At 42.0% G+C, this 25,175-nt stretch overlaps 1 protein-coding gene across 6 annotated transcripts in view; it reads left to right on the top strand.

Annotated features, from left to right (window-relative positions):
- Positions 1–25,175, top strand: part of BBX (BBX high mobility group box domain containing) — a 189,800-nt gene that overhangs the window by 102,973 nt on the left and 61,652 nt on the right. For all 6 annotated transcript variants that reach the window (XM_077821139.1, XM_077821157.1, XM_077821148.1 and 3 more), the window contains 3 exons: positions 982–1,224; positions 10,669–10,867; positions 16,819–16,886. In XM_077821139.1, the coding sequence (XP_077677265.1) occupies positions 982–1,224; positions 10,669–10,867; positions 16,819–16,886 (510 nt within the window). The remainder of the gene's footprint in view (positions 1–981; positions 1,225–10,668; positions 10,868–16,818; positions 16,887–25,175) is intronic.

Genomic DNA, 25,175 nt, shown 5'->3' with positions numbered 1-25,175 from the left:
ATCATGATCCGCAGTGTCCCCAAGATGCAGTTAATACTCAGATCCACATCGCCTTGATGTCTGATAGAGTTGTGTTGTGGGGGACGAGGTTGGGAGCAAACTGGCTTAGGCCAAACAGGGATAAGACAGAGTGATGCAGATGGGTAGGGAGAAGTAACTAGAGAAATGCACTGAGGCTGTGAGGGTGAGTTCTGATGGAGGTGTTACCTTACCTTTGCGGATACAGTTTATATTGGCAGCATCATATTTGCTCCACAACTTTTCTGTACTATAAAATGGGCTTCCATGTTATACAATAGTACTATTATATCTATCGTTGCTCCAGTGGCTTTGACTCGTCTTCTGTGAGGTGGGTCTTGCCACAGGGACTCTTACATCTATGAGCTCAAGGCTGAATTGCTACAGTGGTGTTCCAGCTGGGGTTATCCTCTGAAAAGCATTCGGCAACTTTTTAGTTATTGTACGGAGTGGTACAGCAACACAGCTTTTGAGTGGGGAAAGAGTTGCTGGGACTACATAGCACCAGTCCTCTGTGCTAGCTAACTGTTCATTTCCAGTGGCCGTTCACATTGTTGGTTGCAAGCTACATGGTCCAGGCTAAGTTAACTAAGATGTCCTTTCTCCATTGTTGCATTGTGAGAGTTATGTAATGGGTTGCTCTTGCTTTCAGTGCCTGAGGCTGAACTCTCTAGGCTGGTGGCAGAGAATGGCCCTCACCTGTTCCCTCTCTTAATCTTAGCTCAAGTATGGCAAGAGAGTTTCAGAGTGAAACTTTGGCTTGAACAAGCTTTTTACTGACCTCTGCTTAGGTACAAGACATTGGCAGATTTACTGTAGACATATTTTGGGAAGGGCATGTGTGTATCATTGTTTTAGTTATATATATATATGCATGCACAAATTTTAATATAATAGGTGATGCTTATCCATGTTTTATGGACTGACTTATTTTTTTTAACATTTCTCTTTTGGTGCTAATAGGTCCAACTTCTTGGGACTGAAGGTCTAGAGCACGATGCTGATGAAACCGAAGATGATGAATCCTCAGAGCAGCGAGCCCGCAGGCCAATGAACGCATTTCTCTTATTTTGCAAACGTCATCGCTCCCTTGTGCGGCAGGAACACCCCCGTCTGGACAATCGTGGTGCTACCAAGATATTGGCAGATTGGTGGGCTGTTCTAGATCCGAAAGAAAAGCAAAAATACACTGACATGGCCAAGGAGGTATGTACTGTTCCAGTTGTATGTGGTTGTCAACAGAATTTCTGCTGTAAATGTCTTATCTTCTGTGCATTATAATGTCTTAGTATTTAACATGATGATATAAATGTGTCACAGTACATAGTATATCAGAAATTCTCTGAAGTGCCATTTTCTAAAGTAAGACTGTGTGCCCTGTGATTTTGTACAATGCTTTCATTTTAAGGTTGCTGGTGTGTGTTACTGTCACTAATGCTTGTTTTATTTTGAATCAGAGTGCAAGGGAAGCAGTGTGTTTGTATCCAAACTATCCTGTCCTTGGTAATCTTCTGGATGCAATGGACATAGAGCTCATGGTACAGCATTCGTATGATGCTAGCATGTAAATGGCATGTTGTCCGCCCAGAAAGGCGTGGCAGGCATGTGCCCAAGGAAGGCATAATTAAAAGTCCATTCCATGTTAATCAACAGTACTGATAGATGGCATTATCTTGAACTGTGCATTTCCTATTGGTAATAGAGCCTGTTAAACAGTCCTTGTTGAACCCAAAATTCCAAAAACGTAGCCTGTTTTTTTCCTTTGCTAATAAAATCAGTGTTCACCAAATAGTTTGGCCAAATCATTTTTAAGCTGCCATTGGTTCATGAACTGTTCACTTTGCCTATTCACTGTTCTCTCTCTGATGTGTAACTGCTCAGGTGGCAAGTGTTGCTAAGGCGGAATCCAATCCCTGAATCAGTGAACAATAGGTCATCAAAATCCCTTATGCGGGAATCCCATGAAAAGTCTCTCATTTCATAAAATGTCTTTCATCTCACAATTTAAATGTGAGGGGGTGATGTTGGAGTGGGTTGGACTGTAGCCGGTTATATAGGATAGACTTCTTAGCCCGAAACAGAAGATAGTAATTAGTTGTTTAACGTGGATTGTGTGGGGAACTATGGAGTTTGACATCAAACAAGGCAACTGCTGGGGCAATGAAAAAGGAGAACACTACATCTGAGCTCATGGACTATAGAATAAGCAGTAGATGGAGCCTGAGTCAGAGCTATCCTTAGGACAGTTAAGGAGACAGTTATCCATAACTTGTGCATATTATTTAGGATCATTTCTTACTGTTTCCAAACACACATGAAGTTTGGATATCTTGAGGGAGCTGTATTAGATCATATGGCTCTCTGGAGATCTACTTATTTCTGGAGCTTCTGTCTTGGGACATGTTCAGAAATAGTAAGGAAAGACAAGCACTGTACATGGCATAGACATACTTTATAAATAAAAATGTATAAAGCAGATGTAAACAATTTCTGAAGCACCCAGTACTGTTCACAGTCTGTGACGGGATACTAAGTTAGATGAACTATGGGTTTGTTCCTGTTACTGAAGTTCCTAATTTATTCTGCATTCCCACTTTAAATTAGGCAGTGCTTTTAAAAATTAAGAAAAGTCAATGAAGAGATATGATACATATATTGGAAAGAGGAAAGTTTTTTACTCTTTTTTTCAAAATAAGTAAATTTAATCTTTCTTTCTTTCTCTTGCTGAAAGAAACTTTTATTTAGTAAGAGTTGGGAGGGGAATAATTGCATAACTCATGAGAAGTGACAGATCTGGAACTATTAATCATACTATTATATGTCACTGTTCCTGTAATGATTTAGTTTTTCTTGGCTTTCAGAACACATTGTGCATTTGCTATAGAAGAGAAACAGTATATCCAAGGGAGTTCAGATCATTAAAATGAGCTCCAAGAATGTGTAGAAGACATAAAGCGTATAATTTTTATTCTTCAAACAGTTGTGCAGTACAACAATAATAATTAGCAACAATAGTCTACAACTGAATTGTTTTTAGTACCTCTTCATAATCAGGCTCACACTATAAAATAAACATAATCAACTGAAACCTCATTTTGAATATTATTAGTTCATATTATTTAGTGCTTGGTTTGTTGTGGGGATTCTCAAGTGGGGTAACACAAATCGTGTTAAGTGTTGTTTGCCTTTTCCTAAAGACAGGCAATTTACAGGCTAGCAGGTGGCGACCTATAAGAGGAAAGAATAAAATTACATTCATATTGCAATTTTTTGGTCTAATTATGAAGCCATCTAAACTAACTGACACGTTTCAGAAAATTATGATTTGAAATAGATCATAAAAAGCTTTTCACTGTGGTGGTATTCCACCATTGCTGTCATCAGATCTCAAGATTTTTACTGCAAATGGTTAAAGCTTTCAAAATTGGATGCCAAAAGTTAGGCATCTAAATAATTGTTCTGAATTTCCTCAGATGTGCTGAGCACCCAGCAATTCTCATGGACTTCAGCAATTTTGAAAATTGGGTCATTTATATAGGTACCTAAACATGAACTTAGAAGCCTAGCTATACGCACCAAGGCCAGATTTTCAAAGGTGTTCAGGCACTTAAAGGTACAGATAGGCTCCTAATGGGATTTTCAAAAGCTCTTAAGCGGACTGAGTGCCTAACTCTCATTGCCTTTCTATGGGAATTACGTGTCTAACTCACTGAGGCACCTAGTGGGAATTTCAAAAGTAGCTATCTGAACCTTTAGGTTCCTAAGTACCTTTGAAAATCTGGCCCCCAGTTTTAAAAATCTTAGCCAACAATGCTGAGAGTACATGGAATTTTTGTTAGTTTAAAACATGGAAGTTAGTGGAAGTTCTGCTATTGTCTTCAGTAGGAGCGACGGCAGGCTTTTGATTTGTATCCTGTAACCATTGTAGGTCAGCTTCAACTTAAACTATAAAACTTTTATTGCACAAGGGCAAAAGCTCAATAGCTGCTAAATACTTCTGGCAGAACCACATGTGCTCGCTGCCATTTATTAGCATTATAGTTTAGAGTGAAAGAGCCATTTTCTCCTCAGTAAAGGTAGTCTTTATTCCCCAGTCACTTGAATTGTACATAAATATGTGTGTCTATTTTAATTACCCAAATGCACAAAAGGGATCGAGTTCACCTCTTAAGAATGCCTCCCCACTGCTCCCTTCATATTTGGGCTAGAATTTTTCAAATAGCTTTTTGTAAAAAACGGAAAGGGCTTTAGTGCTAAAGTGCTTGTTGGAAAACAGTTGGTTTTAAAATATTTCTTTGAATCCACAATATCTGGGCCAGCAGAATTGTTTGGCCTCTTTCCTGTGGTGAACAGCCTGATGAATGCAGACTGTTGCCACTCAGCAACAAAGTTGAGCACTTCTCACTGTGAGGACTCTTTCAGCTATTTCGCAGACAAGCTCAGACTCAGACCTTGTTTTGCGGCTGCTTTGGAAGCAGCATCAAAATGAGAAGAGACAAATAATATGCCTCCACCTGTGGAGTTTTGCTAGATATGCTTGGAGAGGTGTGGACCGTGACATACATGTAAACCATATCCTTCACGGTGTTGCCAACACTCTTGGTGGTTTTTTGGAAAGTCCAAGCTCCTGGATTCATTCCTGGTGGTTTGTGAGAATATTACTTTTAAAAAAGAGAGAGAGAGTGTGTGCGTGTGTATGTGTGTTAAATTTCTAGCATTCATGTTTTCAGAGGAAAGCTGGAAACCATAATATACACATTGTGAAGAGAGTGGTCACTTTGGATGGGCTATTACCAGCAAGAGAGTGAGTTTGTGGGGAGGAGGGGGCGGAGGGTGAGAAAACCTGGATTTGTGCTGGAAATGGCCCAACTTGATGATCACTTTAGATAAGCTGTTACCAGCAGGACAGTGGGGTGGGAGGGGGTATTGTTTCATGGTCTCTGTGTGTATATAATGTCTTCTGCAGTTTCCACGGTATGCATCCGATGAAGTGAGCTGTAGCTCACGAAAGCTCATGCTCAAATAAATTGGTTAGTCTCTAAGGTGCCACAAGTACTCCTTTTATATTTTCATCAGTAGATCTCAAAGCCCGTCCCAATATTTTGATCCTCACTGTAAGGTAGAGAAGTGCTATTATCCCTATTTTGCAGATGGGGAACTAAGGCATAGAGAGGCTAAGTGACATGCCCAAGTTCACTCAGGAAGTCCATGGTGAAGCAGTGAATTAAACCCAGGTTTCCCACGTGCCAGGCCAGCACCTTAACCACTGGACCATCCATCTTCCCAAAAACACAAATTTTGAAGGCTCAAATCCTAGAAGGGAAATAGAGACCAGATTTTATTATTTTAAAGCAATCCCATGATTCCTTTTGTGTGTCCGTGTCAGCCCGGATTCATGATTTTTGAATGCTAGGTGTTGGCAATACATGGCTGACTGAAAGCCAGCAAGGGAGCGCTGATGGAAATTTTTAATGCTTCTTCCAAGAGGTGCTGGCAGTCATTAAACAACTAATGACTAGACCTTTCCTCAAGAAAACATCCTGTGCTATGAATGGCCATACCAGTTACAGTACTGTCTGGAGCCATCTATTTTTATTTTGTTTTAAAAATGTTTTATTTTAAGAAAAGAATTAAGTGTCTGTCAGAAAACATTCAGATCCTACTTGGCCTCCTAAATCATTGTGAATAGTTAAAAAAGGATGGTAATTGAGCAATAGCCCGGAGTTCTGTAATACATAAATCCGAGTAGGTGATGTATTATAACCCTGTGGGGTGATATACTTTAGTGCTATTGGGGGTTCTGTGCTTTTAACTGTGTGAGCAGGAAAACTGATTCATGAGTGGGTTTGATGTTCTAACAATAGAAAGTAAAGCTGTTTCTTTGTGTGTGTGTGTGTGTGTGTGTGTTTCTTCCCTTGATGATGCTATTTTCATGTTGTGCCCATTCACTAGTAAAATGAACGCTTCAAGTGGAATTAAAAAAAATAAGTAGGAGGTGCCACACTCTTTAATTTTCCAATCTAATACATGTAGCCCGTTCAAAATATACAGAGAGATTATGTGGTTCAGCAGCACATACAAATTATTTATAGGAAAGCCTACAAATAAATAAAAATAGAACTTCACACATTGTATCCACATAGTATTTTTGTTTTTCTGAGGTGAATCATCCATATCCATGCTCCAATCTGGAGGCGGACAGTGACAGTTGACAGATTAAGATGGAAATGAAAGTACAAGAAGCACACATGCAATGATAATACTGCCACAAGACAAAGGCTTTTGCAGTTCACATGGATATTGATCTGGGAAAGAACTGGAGTAGCTCTGTTAGAGGATGTGGTTTTCAAAACATTTATTACCTGTTTCCATCCGTAGCCAAAGGATTTATTTTCTTTAGTTTTGTTTGTATGCAATATTTTTTAAAGGGAATTCAGTGCTTTCGCTTTTGTGCGAAAGGTGGTTGGACTGATGTCACATGAATGAATGGAGCACGTGGTACTGCGCTGGAAAAGTCCCTAGCTATCCTGCCAGCACGCATCAAATAGAATTTAGGGTGAGGATAGTTTAGGCTTCATGCCCATTTAATCATTGGCCTCTGCCAATAGTCAGCTAATACCTTTGAAGTTATCATACCTCATTCCCATGCCAGGAATAGATAGCACTAATTTGGTAGCCTCCCACAGAACTGGGCTTTCTAAACCCATCGGAGTTGTGCTGATAAGCGTTGGGCAGCCTGAATCACAAACAGAAAGGCGTTCTACCACTGCAAGAATTAGGCCTCAGGCTTGCTATTTTGGCAAGTCCTGTTACCTTGGCCTAAGAATGTCCAAATAAATGTTTCTGACTCTCACAAGGCATCCAGTCGTAATCAGTGTACAGCCTTTTCGGTGCTCTGAGGATGTATTATCACACAACTCTCAACAGCCACCAGCAATAATCCAAAGATTAACTTTTTGCCATTCATTGTATGACACTCAGCATGAGCTTCACAGGCAGATTCCTGTATAAAAAGAGTAACCACTAATTTCTCCATATTCCCTACAAAATTATTATACCTCAGCACATCAGTGTGCTCTCATAAATGCAATACTTAATTGTATGCTCTAAGGGGCATCCTTCTCCATCTCTCTTGACCCCCAAATTCTCTAAATCACTGCCATATTGCTTAATATGTAGTTTTACTACTTAAAAGGTACCAGTTATGGACAATGTATTTATTTTGGACCTCCCTTTCTCCTCTCACATACCAATCTGGTATTTCTTGACTGACAAATGCAAACTCCAGACTGACATGACATCCGAACAATGCTTAGCAAATTCCTACTTGCCTTTTTACGTCAGCACCTGTTCATGGAGCCCAGTCTCTGTTGCCAGCTCCATTGACTGTTCTCCAGTAAAGTGCGTTCCTCAAATGAAATATACCCGTTTTTCCCTGCCATCTTTTTGGTTTTCCCATTTCTAGTGATGTCTGTGAATGAGAAAACTCAGTCACTAAAAAGAACATATTAAAGTGCACTGCGAAGCAATACAATATATATATATGCTCCTTGATGATACAGCCTCAAACTTTATTCACAGAAGTTATTTTCCTATGTGTATTTTACATGTTGTTCTGTGTTCATCTCCTGTTTTTTACTGAAGGATCGTGGCAAGATATTTGGAGTGTATGTCATTTGTGGGTAGAACCTGAGCTGAGTGGCATCATTATCACCATTCAAATCAACTTTCTGTTTTGCCAGGGTTTGCCAGAGGGAACTGAAGATCTGATATTGTTAATTGTTTTTATTTAAAAACAAAAACACGAGGAGGGGAAAGGCCTCTTGGAAAAAGTTTGATGCTTTCTTTCCATATCACAATGGAGTTTTTTGTAAATGCAAGTCTTTTGCCTTGCAGTGCACCTTTAAACATGTTGGCAGTGTGTTCATTATGCAGGGCACATTACTCTGAACCTCCCATACGTCACATTACGATGGTAAAAAATCGTCTTCTGAAAGTGATGTTTTTAAAAAAAAATCAACTAACGAATTTTGATAATGGGTAGGGCTGTCACAAGATTAATAAAATTAATCATGATTAATTGCACTGTTAATAATAGAATACCAATTTAAATTTATTATAAATATTTTGGAAGTTTTTCTACATTTTCAAATATATTAATTTTAATTACAATGCAGAATACGAAGTGTAACGTGCACACTTTATATTATTATTTTTATTACAAATATTTGCATTGTAAAAAAAGATAAACAATCTACAAGTCGAAGCATGAAGGGTCATATAAAGGTTTAGCATATCTGGCACATAAATACTCTGCAATGCTGGCTACAACAGTGCCATGCGAATGCCTGTTCTCACTTTCAGGTGACTTAAATAAGAAGCTGGCAGTATTATCTCCTGTAAATGTAAACAAACTTGTTTGTCTTAACGGCAAAGAGTCTTGTGGCACCTTATAGACTAACAGACGCATTGGAGCATAAGCTTTCGTGGGTAAATGCCCACTTCATCAGATGCATTTAGCGGAAATTTCCAGAGGCAGGTAGGCAAAGCGGTCGGTTGGTATAGGGTGGTGTTAACGTGACCTTCACTTATTTGCACCGTGGTGTCTAGGAAGTGGACTTCCCGTGTAGATTGGTCCAGGCTGAGATTGATGGTGGTGTCTGAAGCTGTTGAAATCGTGGTGGGATTCTTCCAGAGTTTCCTTCCCATGGGTCCAGATGATGAGGATGTCGTCAATGTAGCGTAGGTAGAGAAGGGGCATAGGTGGACAAGAGCTGAGGAAGCGTTGTTCCAGGTCAACCATAAAAATGTTGGCATACTGTGGGGCCATGCGGGTGCCCATAATGGTGCCACTATTTGGAGGTATATATTGTCACCAAATTTGAAATAATTGTGCATGAGGATAAAGTCACAGAGCTCAGCAACCAGTTGTGCTGTGGCATCATCACGGATACTATTCCTGACAGCTTGTATTCCATCTGTGTGTGGAATGTTTGTTTAGAGAGCCTCTACATCCATGGTGGCTAGGATGGTGTTTTCTGGAAGATCGCCAATGCATTGTAGTTTTCTCAGGAAATCAGTGGTGTCACGGAGATAGCTGGGAGTGCTGGTGGCATAGGGTCTGAGTAGAGAGTCCACATATCTGGACAGTCCTTCAGTGAGAGTGCCAATGCCCAAGATGATGGGGCATCCAGGATTTCTGGGTTTGTGGATCTTGGGTAGTAGATAGAATAGCTCTATACCGAAAACCCACCGACCGCTGTGCCTACCTGCCTCTGGAAATTTCCACTACGTGCATCTGACGAAGTGGGTATTCACCCACGAAAGCTTATGCTCCAATACGTCTGTTAGTCTATAAGGTGCCACAGGACTCTTTGCCGCTTTTACAGATCCAGACTAACACGGCTACCCCTCTAATACTTGTTTGTCTTAGCGATTAGTGAACAAAAAGAAGGACTGAATGGACTAGTAGGCTCTAAAGTTTGACATTGTTTTTTGTTTCTGAGTGCAGTTATGTAAAAAAATAATTCTACATTTGTAAGTTGCAATTTCATAAAAAAAAGAGCACTACAGTACTCGTATGATGTGAATTGAAAATTCTTTCTTTTATTCGTTTTTACAGTACAAATATTTGTAATAAAAAATAATAAAAGTGAGCACTGTACACTTTCTATTCTGTGTTGTAATTGAAATGAATATATTTGAAAGTGTAGAAAAACATCCAAAAATATTCATAATAAATTTAAATTGTTTTTTCTATTATTATTTAACAGTACAATTAAAACTGTGATGAATCGCCAATAATTTTTTAATCAAGTTCATTTGTTTTCAGTTAATTGCTTAACTGCAATTAATTGACAGCCCTAATAATAAGACCAAAAAGTAGTTTTAGTACAAAAACATTATTGTCAGATGTTATGGACTGAATAAAGCATCTTCTAATCCAGACTCCATTAGAGCCAGAATTTTCTTCAAGCTACATAGACTGGTTAGCCTCTCCTGCCATCGGGTGCTAGGAATGTACCCAAACAATTTGGACGCATGCTTTGTGTGTTCAAGGCCATAGAAAGTTTTCAAACAGCCACAGTGCTTTCTAATGCTAAAGATCGCTATGCATGGTGGTAAATTCTGATTATGAGCTCAGAGCAAAGTATCAGATGCACTGTCACAGAAAATGAGACAGTATCTGTAAGTAACTGTTTATTTTCTCACAAATATACCTGGCCTTGAAAAGAATATAACTAAAATATTGTAAAAGACAAAGTTGTCGTCTTCCCCTGCCCTCCAACCCCCAAAAAGTGTATGCAGAGCAAGGAGCCATGAAATCTTGTCACACTTATCTCCAAAGTGGTTTATTTTCCAGCTACTGATAACCAGTAAGGATGGGAAAAACTCTACTATTTTTAAATCCTGCTGTTTAATAACTTCATCTTGTTAGGTTTGGCTTGGTGGTCAGAGTGAACTCAAAGCACAGGTTTAGAGATGTGACTAAGACCTTTGATGAAACTCCACAGTTAAGAGTATAAAAGACTATATGCTGAATTGAACACTCTAGTGAATGGGGTGCTCTCCCATTGTCCTGTAAATATCCTATTGCCATGTCTGATTTGAATATTTTCCTTACCACTTATTTTTTCCTTTCCTGTCTAGTACAAAGATGCATTTATGAAGGCAAATCCTGGCTACAAGTGGTGCCCTACAACAAACAAACCTGTGAAAACCCAGTCATCCACTGTTACAAACAGGAAAAAGCTATGGGCCTTCCCGCCAGAATCTGCAAAAGATTTACCAAGTCCCAAGAAAGTGGCAAAGACTGAAGAAATGCCTCAGCTGAACTTTGGAATGGCAGGTGAGCTTTATGTCCTTGTTTCCTGTGAGTATTGTCGCTGTCACTGATGACATTAAGAGAGTCTATCCTGAAAGACAATAAGACTAGCTTTCTCCATTCCAAGCCTATTATAATTCCATGTTCTCCATTCCATGTTACAATTATAGACCCTAATTCAGGTAAGCGCCTCTATTTAGGACCACACTGAAGCCTGTGTTCAGGTGCTATGTAGTGTTTTGAATAGAGATGGACTTAAGCACAAGCTCTATCATAAATCAGGGCCAGAGATCTGACATCTAAAAGTGGGGCAGGCTTTGGTCTGGATCCAAATTTTGCAGTTCTGGACCACCATCAGTTAATTAGAACTAGATCTTTTCACTATAAATCAAAAAATTATACTATTGATTGTATGCATTTTCTTCCTGTAATTTCATGTGGCACCGTGCAATGTTTATCAATCTCACGTACACAGAAATGATACACTGGTAACTACTAAAAAAAAACTTGGGGTTTTTAACAAGCAGAGTGGTCAGAACTTTCAGGATCAGGTCTTTGATTAATACAGGCGCTAATGTGCTTGAGTATTGGCAACTTCAAAACCTAAAACTGGCACAAACTGGATTTAGTGGGGACAAAACAAGCTCTTTTTTCCCCTCCCTCACTTGTTTTTAAAGACAACATTTACACAGGATGTTACAAAAACTTTCAAACTTGTTTAGGCTGTGCTGTGTGTGTGACAGAAAAGACAAGCTCTCTGCCCTGGAGAGCTTACAGACAAAGGGGTAGGGGAAATTTGTGTGTGGGATGGGATTGAAAGGATAAAAAGCTTGTATCCATTTTTGCCCAACCCAATGGTATGAAAGTTCCCATAATGAAATTGCTCCTCAGCATGAAGGAAGTGTGAAATGTAGTTCAAAATGAAGTTTGTCATGCTTCAAAGTTACATAATTTGTGATGCTTGTTATTTGGGAGCCCAGCATCAGATACTGTAAATCCCTTCATTCCATTGTGCTTTTAACATCAGAAGAATAACATTAACCATCTTTAAATGTTCTTGAGATTACGTGATCAGCAGCTCGCATGGCTTATTCCTCCTGAGTGAAACCACCTCCCCTCTGTACACAATAAACCCCTACAGTGTCCTTTAGTATAAACAGAGCTGTAAAGCAACCCAGAAAAATTAAGGCTAGGAATTTAAAATAAAGCTAGTCAATCTCTGCAGATGGAGTTAAAACTGGGCAACAAAACAATCAGTAGATTTCTGGCAAGATCTGATACATTGAATTAAAAGGATCCACCATCTTCCCTAGAGTAAACAACAGTCATCTATAAGCAGTAATAGGAAGGCTTTTCAAATCCCAGTCCTAATGCTGCAATTAATTATGCCCATGCTTACCTCTGCTCATGTGAGCAGGCTACTTGTGTGAATAAAGTTAAGAATAGATTTGTTTAGTAGAAATGAATGAAGTAAATATATCCAAAACAACACAGTTGGGTGACTGGGTGACAGGGGAATCTGAATAGTGCATTAATGCTCCCAGATGTGCTGAGTTCGAGTTCCAGGCCAGTGCCTTAGCCACCAGACCTCCCTCCTTTTGTAAAGAGCACAGTGTTTTTATGTTGTCTAAGAATAGTGTACTTCAGTCTGTGGGTCACATATTAAGTTGGTAGGGTTTCTGCTCCTGCCGTGTCACAGTTGCACCCCACTAGTGAAAAGCAGATGTTCCACCGGTACAAAAGTAGTCTGTGAAAGTACTACGTGCTCACAGTGGAGAAGTTCATCACTGAATCATGAAAGGCCTCAGTGTTGCTATACCAACTGGAAAACCTTGTGTCAACTCTGTACCAGTTGAGCCTTGCTCAATTCCTCTTTCTCCAATCTTACAAAAACTCATTCATGTCTAATTGCTGCCCCCATGATTGCCAGCTTTGAAATCCATATGGATTACTGCTAGGAAACCAGACAGTAGCTGAACATAGGAAGAAGTGAAAAGCAAAGGACAGTTATTCTTTAAACCACTGGTACTCCATTAATAACATGCATCTTCAAGACACGTTGCATCTCTAGAACTAGGAAAGTGCGTGGTGTAAAGACATCCCACACTGCCAATTTCATTTGACATGTTTATGTTTTCTTTGCTTTTATGTTCAATAATATTAGGAAAACAAATATAGAGGGGAAAATCCTTGTTGCCTTTTACGAGTTGTCCCATTGGTGTTAATAAGAGTTACCAATGCAAGTATGGTACAAAATTTGTCGTGGTTTTTAAGAAGGTACTCTCTATACAAGAAATATCCTTTTTTCCCCCAATATTGTTGACCAATTATTAAGTCAGGTATATATCTGACACTGACATTAGGCTTCTATATATCCAATGTCACTAGCAGTGTCTTTTTTATTTATATATTTATTTATTTATTCTTAAAGCAAAATAGAAATTGTAATGGAGTGTTACTAAAAGATGTCTGACCTGGGGTACCTTATAGGTAGGGCACTAACAAATTCCTGGTCCATTTTGGTCAAGTTCACGGTCATAGGATTTTAAAAATAATAAATTTCATTATTTCATCTATTTAGGAGTTGGGGGGGGTCACAAGGTTATGGGGGGAGGGGGCGTGATGCTACCCTTATTTCTGCGCTGCTGATGATGACAGCACTGTCTTCAGAGCTGGGCAGCTGGAGAGTGGTGGCTGCTAGCCAGGAGCCCAGCTCTGCAGGTAGAGCCGCCGTCAGCAGCAGCGCAGAAGTAAGAATGGCATGGCATGATATTTTCACCCTAACTTCTGCGCTGCTGCCTGCAGAACTTGGCCCTCAGTCAGCAGCGGCCACTGTCCGGCCGCCCAGCTCTGAAGGCAGCATGGAAGTAAGGATGACAATACCGTGACACCCCCCTCCCCTAAAATAAGCTTGTAACCCCAGTACAACTCCATTCTGGGTCAGGACCCCCAGTTTGAGAAACGCTGGTCTACCCCCGTGAAATCTATATAGTATAGGGTAAAAGCACACAAAAGACCAGATTTCACAGGGGGGAGACCAGATTTCACAGTCCATGACGTGTTTTTCATGGCCGTGAATTTGATAGGGCCCTACTTGTATAAGGCATAAGGCAAAGCTTAAATGCGTTCAGTAGGCAGACATTCTGTACGATGTCTCGCTTGCATGGACATTTCTTGCAGTGTTCCATCTCATTATAATCCAGTACTAGTAAAAGCCATCATTTGCAAACAAAGTGATACTCGTGTTGTTAGCTTTAGCAAGAAAGAAAGCTATAGTTAAGGTCACAAATCAACCTCCATTATACTATTAACATATTCTTTTCTGAATAAAGCTGATAATGAGAGAGATATCTCTTTATTATTGTTGAATACCTGTAAATAATTTTAAAATAGCATTTACCATATTAAACTATTTATCTTTCTTAATTTGTTCTTAGAGCCCTCAGTAACACTTAAGCACAAGAGGGTATCAACATAATGCAGTGTGTTATCACACAAATCTTATTTGTCCCTTTTATTATTTTATCTTGCAATCTGAAACCTTGGTAGCAGCATTTTTGTCCTCCTCAAGAGCAGCTATCCAACCTCCAGCTCTCTGTTTCAGCTGCAGCACGACTATTCTTTAGTTGCTTGAGCACCAAATTAAACTTTCACTTTCCACTAAGCTGTCATTTTTTCTCCTTTTGATTTTTATTTTTAAATACATGGTTTCGGTGTCTGTTGCAACTACAGTAACACTTTAAAATAAAACCCTTAATCTTACCCTATAATTAAGAAGGTGCTCATTTAAAAGGAAGAGAAACAAGACCTTCTTCTGGAAAAGAAAATGCTTGGAAATAGGGAAAGGGTTTGGACCAGGCTATCGCGCACATAGTTATTCTGTATTTGAAGGATGCCGTTCCCCCTCCACCCGCTGAATTGCCTCATTCCTTTGCTTTGACGTCTCCCAACTGGAAGGACAAGAACTGCTGTCTGTCAGTGCAGTTGGAATGCTCTTCTGGTGAGGAGGGCTTTCAGAACTGGATAGCTTGGCCTGGCAAGACAATACTTCTGTCATGTGCCTGATTTCCCCTTCCCTCCCCTCCCTACCTTCTGCCTCCAGAGTTTTTTCTGTCCACTGTTTCTTAAAAATCCCACACCAAGCCAATGTATTTCCTCTTTGAGGATTATTTTATCTTTCTTCTCAAGGCTAATACGACTTTAAACCCAAATTTGGCCCCATTAAGCTTTTTTTTTTCGCATGTGAAATGAAATGGGAAACTGAAAAAAGGCTCCTCGCATTGCTCCTTGTGGTAAGGCAGAAAATTAATTCTACGCCAACCTGGTGCCTGGAGTGAGTCACTCTGGCATCAGGCAGTGTTCTTCAGTCATTGGGAGTCAGCTTGTCCTTCTTCACCCGCCGACTCCATGGGTGACCTGGGGAAAATTGCTTAGCTTCTCTGAGTCTCTGTTTACTCATCTGTAAATGCAGTATAAAAATACTTAACCCTGTGAATGTAGCCGTTAAAGTTTAGAGAGGAAAAATGGTTGTGTGATTAAGACAATGGACAGGAATTTAGGAGATGTGGGCTCGATTCTGAGCTCTGCCACAGACAGCTTATGTGATCTTGGGAAAGTCACTTAATCTCTCCGTGCCTCAGGATATGTCTACAGTGCATTGTACCCTAAGGTCTGTGGGACCTGGGCTTGTGGACTCAGTGTTTTCAAGCCATTGCTTGAGCATCCATGCTGCATTGTAGATGTGGGATTAAAATTGCTAGACCCAGGACTCTCAGCCATGCTAATGCATCCCTACTGCACTATGCAGACCTTCTGACTTGGGTCTGTAACTTGACCTCTGTCCACACTGCAGAATGTCGAGGCTTAAACCTAATACATAGCAGGACTCGGGCTCTGGCTCACCCCCCTAGAACGGTCCTAGGACCCAGGTCTTGAGTGCTTGCTGACCTGAGTCAAACTGATTTTGATTTGTGTGTGAATGGAAGGGGGGCTTGGCCTCAAACCTGAATCAGAGGCCGGGCTGAGTGTAGATGTACCTCATCTGCAAAATGAGGATAATTATTTTCTTTCTCTCCCACTTAATCTGTCTTGTGAGTTCTTTAGGCCACAAATTGTTTTACTATGTGTTTGTACAGCACCTAGTATAACAGGGCCCTGATCTTCAATGGAGCCCCTCGGCACTACTCTAATATCAATCATTAGTAGTAATAGTAAAAAAAGGCTAGTGTTGTGAGATCCCTGAAAAAGGCACAGGGTGAGTACATGGTGCCACTGTTCATTGCAATGTCAATTTATTGACATTTTTAAGATTTATTTATTTATTTTATTTAAGATTACTTTAACTCTGCCTAATATTGTATTGGCTGGGTGACATGTGGGCAGTTTGCCCAACCAAATGCCTTGTGCTGTACTGGTGCTATGGATAAATAGAGGGCTACATTCTCCAGAGCTGTCAGCCTGGCATGCTTGAACACTAAATTCAGCTCTAGTTTAAAAATAAGTAAAAAAGCAAACATGCTTCCCTTTTGTTAAAAGGAAGCTTCATCTCTGATGCGGTCCCTCCTCTTTCCTTGTTCTGTAGCTGAGGGAGGGTTACTCCTCCATTCTGAGCTTCCATTTCCATTGTAAATATTTGTGATATTAGCGCTGTTCTGCATATGTTTGGTATGAGATCATCACACTTGCCGTTTTAAAGATATCCATCACTGTAGTGCTTGGAACCTGTGGCAGTAAAATTGTAATTCCCCACAAAGAGGAGTTAAGCACACAAATCCAATCAAATCCCTCAAACAGCTTTGAATGTCTATCCCAGAGGGTATGTAGAAATGGTTATTTGTGATTCTCTTGGGCTGGCTTTGTGGCATCTTGCTTTGGAGCATCTGTGACAAGTAGCCTTTTGAGGTTTTTCAGTGCACACAGTAAGTTCTTTCAGCTTGCAGATGAATCACCTTAATATTTCTTTTACTCTTGAACAGATCCTACGCAGATGGGAGGCCTGAGTATGCTGCTTTTAGCAGGGGAACATGCCCTGACTGCACAAGAGGTAAGTAACTATTTCTCCTCCCTTGTCCCCAACGAATCAGTTAGCAGGAGTACTTAAGAGAAATATTTATAGGTATTATTATATTAATGTAGTATACATCTTAGCCAACATTTGATGGCACCCATGTTTGAGCAGCATGGCTTGACTCTCCTCAGACCATTGAACACGCTTTAGGCCTAATTTTGATGCGTCTTCTGTACTGTGGCAATATAATTCCACTGACTGACTGCAGTGATATGAGACCTCTTATATCTCCCCATTAAGATATTGTTGTTGTCAAAAACAGAAGTACTGGAATGTAATGATTCTGTTAGACCATGGATTGCAAGCCCTTCAGGAAAGGGACCATCTTGGCCTGTCTGTTTGTATAGTGCCTGGCACAACTCAGCACCTTTCCTGACCTAGGCCTTTGAGAGCTACAGCAATGTAAATATTTAATAATAATAATACAACTACATTGGTCATATGTAAATTTTGATCTTGAAAGGGCTGCAAGTGCTAGCATACGTTCAAGGTATTATAGTCTATTCCTGTTAATTAGGGCTCTGTGTTATGCACAGCAGGTTTAAATGCTTTGTAGTCATTTCACTATATTACAAACATTTTGCACTTACGTAGGACTTCAGTAAATAAAAAATGTTTTTCCATTTCTCTACAGGTTTCAGGAGGTTGGTTGTTATTTAGGGTACATTTGAGGGCCCAAATCGTGCATTTGGTGGCTCAAATAGGCCCAACATGGGTGGTATTATAATGAGTATTGTATATCATGAGTGAGATTTTTGATGCCCAGATTTGAACATGTGGACCTGTGGCATAAATTCCTATTCTAAAACGTACATAAAATTATGTTTGGCCACAGAACAGAGAAAATATTTTTAACCGAAAGCTGAAAATAGTAACAATACAGATATGGTTTGTATAGATGCAAAAATTAGAAAATATTTGAAATTTATTGCTCCTTGACATATCTGCCAAGATCCAAGTTAAGGATAGGACAAGTCTGTTTAGGGAGTGGAACTCCTTGAGCTGTTTTAGATATTAGCACTCTGAGGTACTGTTGTAGAGAATACACCTGCGAAACTTTGTTTGGAATTAGGGTTTTCTGTAAGTGAAAGAGAAAGTGCTGTTTGGTTACTTTGTGCTAAAGTGTAAATGTCTCGTAAGTGTCAAGCCTATAAATGTGGCCTTTTGGATTTGGGACTTATAACCATTTTTACTGGGGCGGATGCGAGGGGAAGATTTTTTTTTAAAGATGGGGCCTGGTTTTTAAGCACCCACAATTCCTACTGACATTAAATGGGAGCAGGCGTGCTGTTTCACTAAAAGGACCCAAAGAACTTTGCTCTCCACTTTGGATATGAAGCGTTTTGCTGTTTATATGAAAATTGTCTCCACTAGGATGATCTCCAAGGTGTTACATGTGAAATGCTCCTATGAGCACTGCAGGGTCCATCGGTGATCTGGGCTGATAGGAATACTTATGTTGGTTTCAGGATAGAAATAGCCCTCTTTTGGATTTTTTGTGCTTCACATAAGGATTTATGTGGGTTGCAAACCACACTTGTATCAGATACAGCATTTCTGAAAAGTAGGAAGCAGTGTGGCTAATAAAATATTTTTGCCTCTGGGCATCTCTGCCCCAAAATCCTTCTGTCCCAGAACTGGTCAAAATGAGGGCCAGAACATGCACAAAATATATTCCAACCTTGGAAGACAAATGACTCATGCACATGCAGCCATAGAGGAAGATCCAGTAAGGAGATGGATATGCCTGTATGTGCGTGGCCACACATAAAATACTGTAGGTCTTCTAAAGGTAAAATCATAAAGCAAACATTGAAGCAATTTAAGAACATTAAGTGGACACTCGCTGAAGTATACATAGCACAAATTCAGGTTGGCAACTTGTGAAAGGAGCAGTCTGTCTCCTGTAAAACCAGAACACAAGGTATCCATGTACATCACAGTAGGGAAACCAAAAAAATCTAGAGATTCTCCTCTTTCCATGAGGGCCCTAAGAAATGTAGAGGAAAAGTTCTTGTCACTTCTCAGAAATGCACACTGAGCTCAGTGGGTAAAGTGGTCTGTTAACCATTGCCAACCACTGCTGTGGGCCAGAGTCTGCCCTGTGCTTCTGTTGAATACCAGCTTACTTCAGATGCCGTTCTTCTGAAAGCAGTAAGGTGCATTTGGAGAGAGGTGCTACTCAACAAGAGTGAGGGTGTCAGAATTTGGCCCCAGGGGAGAGGCAACCACATTTAATGACACTTTCCAATAGCAAACATTACACACTTCCATATTCTGATTGCTTCAAGGATCATGTGGTTAAATGGGTGACAGCCAGAAAAACTGAGTGGCTGAGATTTTGAAAAGGGTTTAAGGGAGTTTGGTGCCCAGCAGATCTGGGATCTTTAGATCCACAACCCTTCTCTCTATCATTTTGAGCTGAGAAAGTAACTGGTAGGAGTAGAAGGCTATTATCTATGTGGGAGTGCCTCTAGAAGGAGATGGTGAGATGCACATTGCCAATGAGTAAGGCTGTGAGTTTTTGTGACAGAAGTCACAGATTCTGTGACTCTCCGTGACTTCTGTAGCGGCTGGGCTCGGGCAGTTCAGACAGCCCCTGCACCAGGCGCACTGGCCGCTTCTGTGGCAGTCTCAGGCCACCACCCCCCATCCCCAGGAGCAGAGTTTGGCTGTGGGAGGACGCAAGGGGTTGGGGTATGGGACAGAATGAGGTGGGCTCTGGGCGGCGCTTACCTGGGGCACTCCCTGTAAGCAGTGACATTCCCCTCACTCAGCTGCTAGGCAGAGGCGTGGCTAGGCAGCTCTGCACACTGCCTCCGCCCAGAGCACTGGCTTCGCAGCTCCCATTGGCCGGGAACTACAGCCAATAGGAGCTGTGGTGGCGGTGCCTGCAGGTGGAGGCAGCGCACAGAGCTGCCTGGACATACCTCCGCCTAGCAGCTGAGCGAGGGGGATGTCGCTGCTTCCAGGGAGCCCCCCAGGTAAGCGCCGCCCAGAGGCAGCCTCACCCTATCCTGTGCCCCAACCCCCTGCATCCTCTCACCCCCAAACTCTGCTGCTGCTGCGGGGGGAGGCCCGGACCCAAGTAGGGAGCCTGCTGCCCTTCTCCCTCCCTGTTGCTGTCTCCCCTCCCACTCAGGCTCCTCTTCTCCCTCTCCCCCATAAGCTCCTGTCCCTGTCAGGAAAGAGAGTCTTCTTGCTTTCGGTTCTGTTGCCAGGCGCCTGGGCGACCCACAGCAGCCAGGAAGATCAATTGTAGAGGAAGTCCTGCTAAGTCATTACAGTCCAGAGATGCACTTACAAGGCTGTTGTGACAATTAGTTAAGATTTATAACATGGTGTGTGAGTGCTGCACTTCACCAGAATGCGCACACAGCCTTCCCCTGACTGGGAACCTAGCAGCTCCCAGGGATCAGTTATTTGGATAATTGTCCTTTGCAAAACTCTTTTAAATGCTGGCGTTTGCACTTCATCTCCAGCACAAGCAGCTCAACTCTGCTTCTGAAGCAGGGGGCTGAAAGGTGGAAATCAAACTGAAGATCTCCTATTATGTAACATGAGCTCAGCGTGGGGTGTATTCACAAGAATGATCTCAGTTAACCCTTCCCAGAATCCTCTGGCGAGCACGAGGCATAGCAGTATCATCGCTGTTGGTGTGTTTGGCCAAGGGTCCATGGTATGAAAACCCCACCCACGACGGTAAACAGACCCTGGGATTAGGAACAAGTGTAGCTATTGAGACAGTAATATGGATTAAAATACTTCATTTTGCTATTTATTAAATCTAAAGTAAAGGAGTGGGAGATCACTAGTTCTATTAGTAAGAACATACGTTTCTTGAGGATTAACAGGGATATAATGATACATATCTGTCGAGCCTCACTAAATTATTCGACATACATTAACTTCCTTGTTAAATCTACATTAAATGAGGTACCAAGTGTTACTTATAGTTGCAAAAGCTGTGAATGGGTGGGAACAACGTGTATATGTATCAGTAGAGGAAGGGGAAAAAGAGAAATCAACAGTGGCATTTGCACAGTAGCTCTGTAATTTTCTGCCACCATCCCTGTGTTAATCATACTGCCACCTACATCCCTGTTTTCGTAATTGTTCAACCAACTACACTCTCTTTTCCACTCTGTTAAGAAAATCCAATTTTGCTCACCAACACAGTTTCTAAACACAACATTGAGCTTATTAGACAGGTGGGCAGGAGAACTTAAAGGTGGACACAACAAAAGATGTTTAATTAACTTGCAGTAGGCCCCCAGGTAGATTGCATCAGTTATGCTAAATGCTGACGCAGAGTTCTCCTCTGTCATCTCTTAAAACGAAGGGGAAAAGTTATAACATAAGAATGGCCATACTGGGTCAGATCAAAGCTCCATCTAGCCCAGTATCATGTCTTCTGACAGTGGCCTGTGCCAGGTGCCCCAGAGGGAATGAACAGAACAGGCAGTCATCAAGTGATCCATCCCCTGTCGCCCATTCCCAGCTTCTGGCAAACAGAGGCTAGGGACACCATCCCTACTCATCCTGGCTAATAGCCATTGAACTTGTTCTTCAAGTGTTTGATCATTTCAGTTCCATTCTAGGTGTGAAAAGTCGTTGGAGATTTTTGCCTTCACGGTATCCAGAGGATCGGTTGTGGCACCCCCCGTGAGTGCCGAGCTCATGCGTTGGTATATTAAGTGCTGCCAACCCTACAGCCTCTCAGTTCCTTCTTACTGCCCGTGACGGTTGGTGAGAGTGCCTTGTCGTACATCGCAAGAGCGATAGCCGTTCTGTCTCCTTTGTTGTTAGTTGATAGCTACTCAGTTAGACCATTAAGTGTTAGAGTAGTAGTTGAGGACTTAGAGTCACAGCTGGGACTTGGCCTTAGAGTGGGGCATGCCCCGTTCCCCAGACTTTAAGCCATGTTCATCTTGCAGCTGGCCGATGCCCATTTGTGACCCCCACGAGAGCTGTTTAAAGTGTTTGGGGGAGTCCCACAGAAAGAATAAGTGCAGGATCTGCAAAAAACCTTTTGCCCTCAAACTCAGAAGGAGCAGGATATCCGCTTGAGGACCCTCCTCAAGAGGCTGCGCTTCACCCTACCTCCGAGTCCTCTCGGTCGGACTCCACACCCGGCATCTCGGCATCGGCGCGCAACGCACCACTGGCACCAGAGTCCACCTGGCATCGTTCCCCCTCTCGAATGCCTAAGAAGTGGTCAAAGTTGACGGGCCACCAGCACTACAGAAAAAGGGGCTTTGGGCAAAGGACCTGAGTCAGGCCGTGTGCTTGCACTGGAGCTGATCAGAGGTACCGCTGCAGTCGGACACCCTAGTCTAACAGGGACCCACCTCCGACTCCTGGGAGCAGCAGGGGGTCCTGACCCCTAGTAGAGTCATCTGCCCAGCTTTCCTGCCCAAGGTGGACTCGCAGTTTCATACGGGGCAGGACATCTATTTGCCTGTGTTTTTTCCAAAGCTGCATAAGTCGGAGGAGGAGCTTAGATTGCATTCCCTGGACATCAGGAGGGCGCTAGTCTTGTATGTTGAAGGGACCAAGCCATTCGCAAGTCGATGCAATTGTTCGTCACAGTGGCGGATAGGATGAAAGGTTCATCCAGTGTCCGCTCAAAGAATTTCTTCTTGGATCACTGCTGCATTTGCTGCTGCTATCATCAGGCGAAGGTGCCACCTCCGGCGATTGTCACCCCCCACTTAGGGCGCAAGCCTCTTTGACAGCTTTCCTGGCCTAAGTGCCTATCAAGGAAATCTGTAGGGTGGCCACCTGGTCATCCGTCCACCCATTCACGTCCCATTATGCACTTACCCAGTAGGTCCGGGACGATGCTGGCTTCGGTAGAACAGTACTGCAAGCCACTAGATTGTGAATTCTGATCCCACCTCTGAGGATACTGGTTGTGAGTCACCTAGAATGGAATCGACATGAGCAAGCACCTGAAGAAAAAAAACGGTTACCTACTTTTTCATAACTCTTGTTCTTCGAGATGTGTTGCTCATGTACGTTCCATTACCCGCCCTCCTACCCCTCTGTCAGAGATGCCGGCAAGAAGGAACCGAGAGCGTGTAGGGCCGGCAGCACCTAATATACCACTCAATGGGACGCCACAGCCGGCCCTACGGATACCACTAATGCAAAAATCTCCGACGACTGTGCACATGGACGTGCACACACCTACAATGGAATGGACATGAGCAACACATCTTGAAGAACAACAGTTACAAAAAGGTAGGTAACCATTTTTCTAAATTACCTTGGGCTGCTCCTATTTTAGATGTTGGCTTGTCTCCATGGGAAATACCTCTTGTTTCAAATCTGACATCCCATAGATAATATCCTGTTAGTGGAATTTTTTGTTAGACTTATAGCAACACCTAGTGGCGTCAATGAGTTATTTCAGAGAAGTTCCTCTGAGCAGCAGTGCTGCAATTTTGCTCTCTCATTATTCCCCCTGCCCTCAGTCTATGTAGCCTATCATAATCTAATCTTGTAGCAGTCTAAGTTATTTACAGGGTGCCAATCACTGCAATTTCTTGAATTCTCTCTCTTACTTTAGGAAGAGGAAAGATGTGGGGAGAAGGGAGAATATGCGTAAAGGATAAGGATGCTTCTCTTTTGCTTCAGGTAGAAGAGCTGCACTGTGCTGTATAGGGGCTGGATGTTGAGCTCTTGGCTCAATTGATAACTACTAAGGGCCATGTTACCTGGGGTTTAAGTCATGAGTGTTGGTCCAGTGTCAGTTGTGTGTTGCTGAGGATAATCTGGTACCGAGTTGGAGTGGACAAAAGAGAAGCAACAAACAAAAGTAGAGGGTTTCTACTTATAGCGGCATTAGTGATCACTATGACCATTCTAGGCCATGACCAAAGACGTAAGTACTTCAGCACTGAACTCAGCAGGGCTACTCACGTGTAAGTTTTTGCAATGGTCTTACTTTCATTGCTGCAATTCCAAATTCATAGCTGTGCAGCTGAACTTGAACTTGGAAAAGCTGTTCTTGGCTTGGGACTAAATGAGTTTGGGGGTGGGAAATATTTAACAGAATTTTGTAAAAACCGCATTCTTAACTTAGGGGACTTCAAGGGGAAAAAAATCAGACTTGGTTTTTGATCACTTTAGTTGATTTTAATTATGCCTAAATCAACCCTGCAAGACGAGTATCAGTTCGGGCGTGATTGTCTACAACCACGGTTATTCCACAACCTCCAACAGTTGCTTTTCAGTAATTATTGTGTTTTTGTAGAGTAGCGCAAACAGCGTCAGGCCAGAGATTCTGCCTGGCCTCCTGCACCACTGTGTGCATAAGTGTGGGGTGACAAGGAACCTCTTCATTTCTCTCCCCTTGCATGCCCTTCCAGGAACAGAGCACTTATGCAGCCCTTGTCCTGCAAGGGGCTAGCCATGCTCACCACCCCCACATGGTTGGGGAAAGCAGGTATGGAGCAGACCCTCCTCCCCCCTTTGCAAACTGGCCAGCAGAGTTCTGAGGCACAAGACTTCCTGGAACTTCTGCTGGGGGCTTCACACTGCCCTACGTGTGGAGCTCTGCCTGAAAGGCAAAATTAAGCCCTTGGGAGACTTTTTCACACTGATATTCCACAGTTCTTTATTACAGCCAAACTTCACCAGTGGCTGGGGCATCGTGGCAGATGACTGAATTTTATAAATTTAATAAGTAAGGGACAAATCCTGAGGACCCTTTACTCTTGGCAGACTCCCCATCAATGCAATGGCCTGAAATTAACTGACTCAGTGAAACGCCAAGGCGTGTGCATCACAAATGTACCTTTTTCAATCACTGTGATGATTATAATTGAGTTCCAATTATTTATGATACTCTGTCTTATACTAGCAAGTGTACTATGAGGTATTTTGTGAACCCACTGATACTAGACTATGAAGTAACTGTGAAAAGTAACTGTGCAGAATAGAAAAGGAGTACTTGTGGCACCTTAGAGACTAACCAATTTATTTGAGCATAAGCTTTCGTGAGCTACAGCGTGGTGGGATTAACCTGAAATCATTTTGAGATCAATTTGAGATTTTTTGAACTAGAAATACAGATTTTAAAAAGGAATTTTTTTTTTCCTTTGGAGCTGCTGGAAAAGCAGCTTGTTTTCTCTCTGCTTTGGAGCCAGAGCTGAGACAAAAGGGGATTATCTTTGTGAATTGCAGGTTTTCTTTGCCTGGAGGCAGGGTACTTAACTCCTGCAGGGAAATTCACAGTCTTCCAACCCAGAGTTTTTC

The sequence above is a fragment of the Eretmochelys imbricata genome, chromosome 1 (assembly GCF_965152235.1).
Source record: "Eretmochelys imbricata isolate rEreImb1 chromosome 1, rEreImb1.hap1, whole genome shotgun sequence".
Lineage (NCBI taxonomy): Eukaryota > Metazoa > Chordata > Testudines > Cheloniidae > Eretmochelys > Eretmochelys imbricata.
This window is presented reverse-complemented; position numbering and strand designations above follow the sequence as displayed.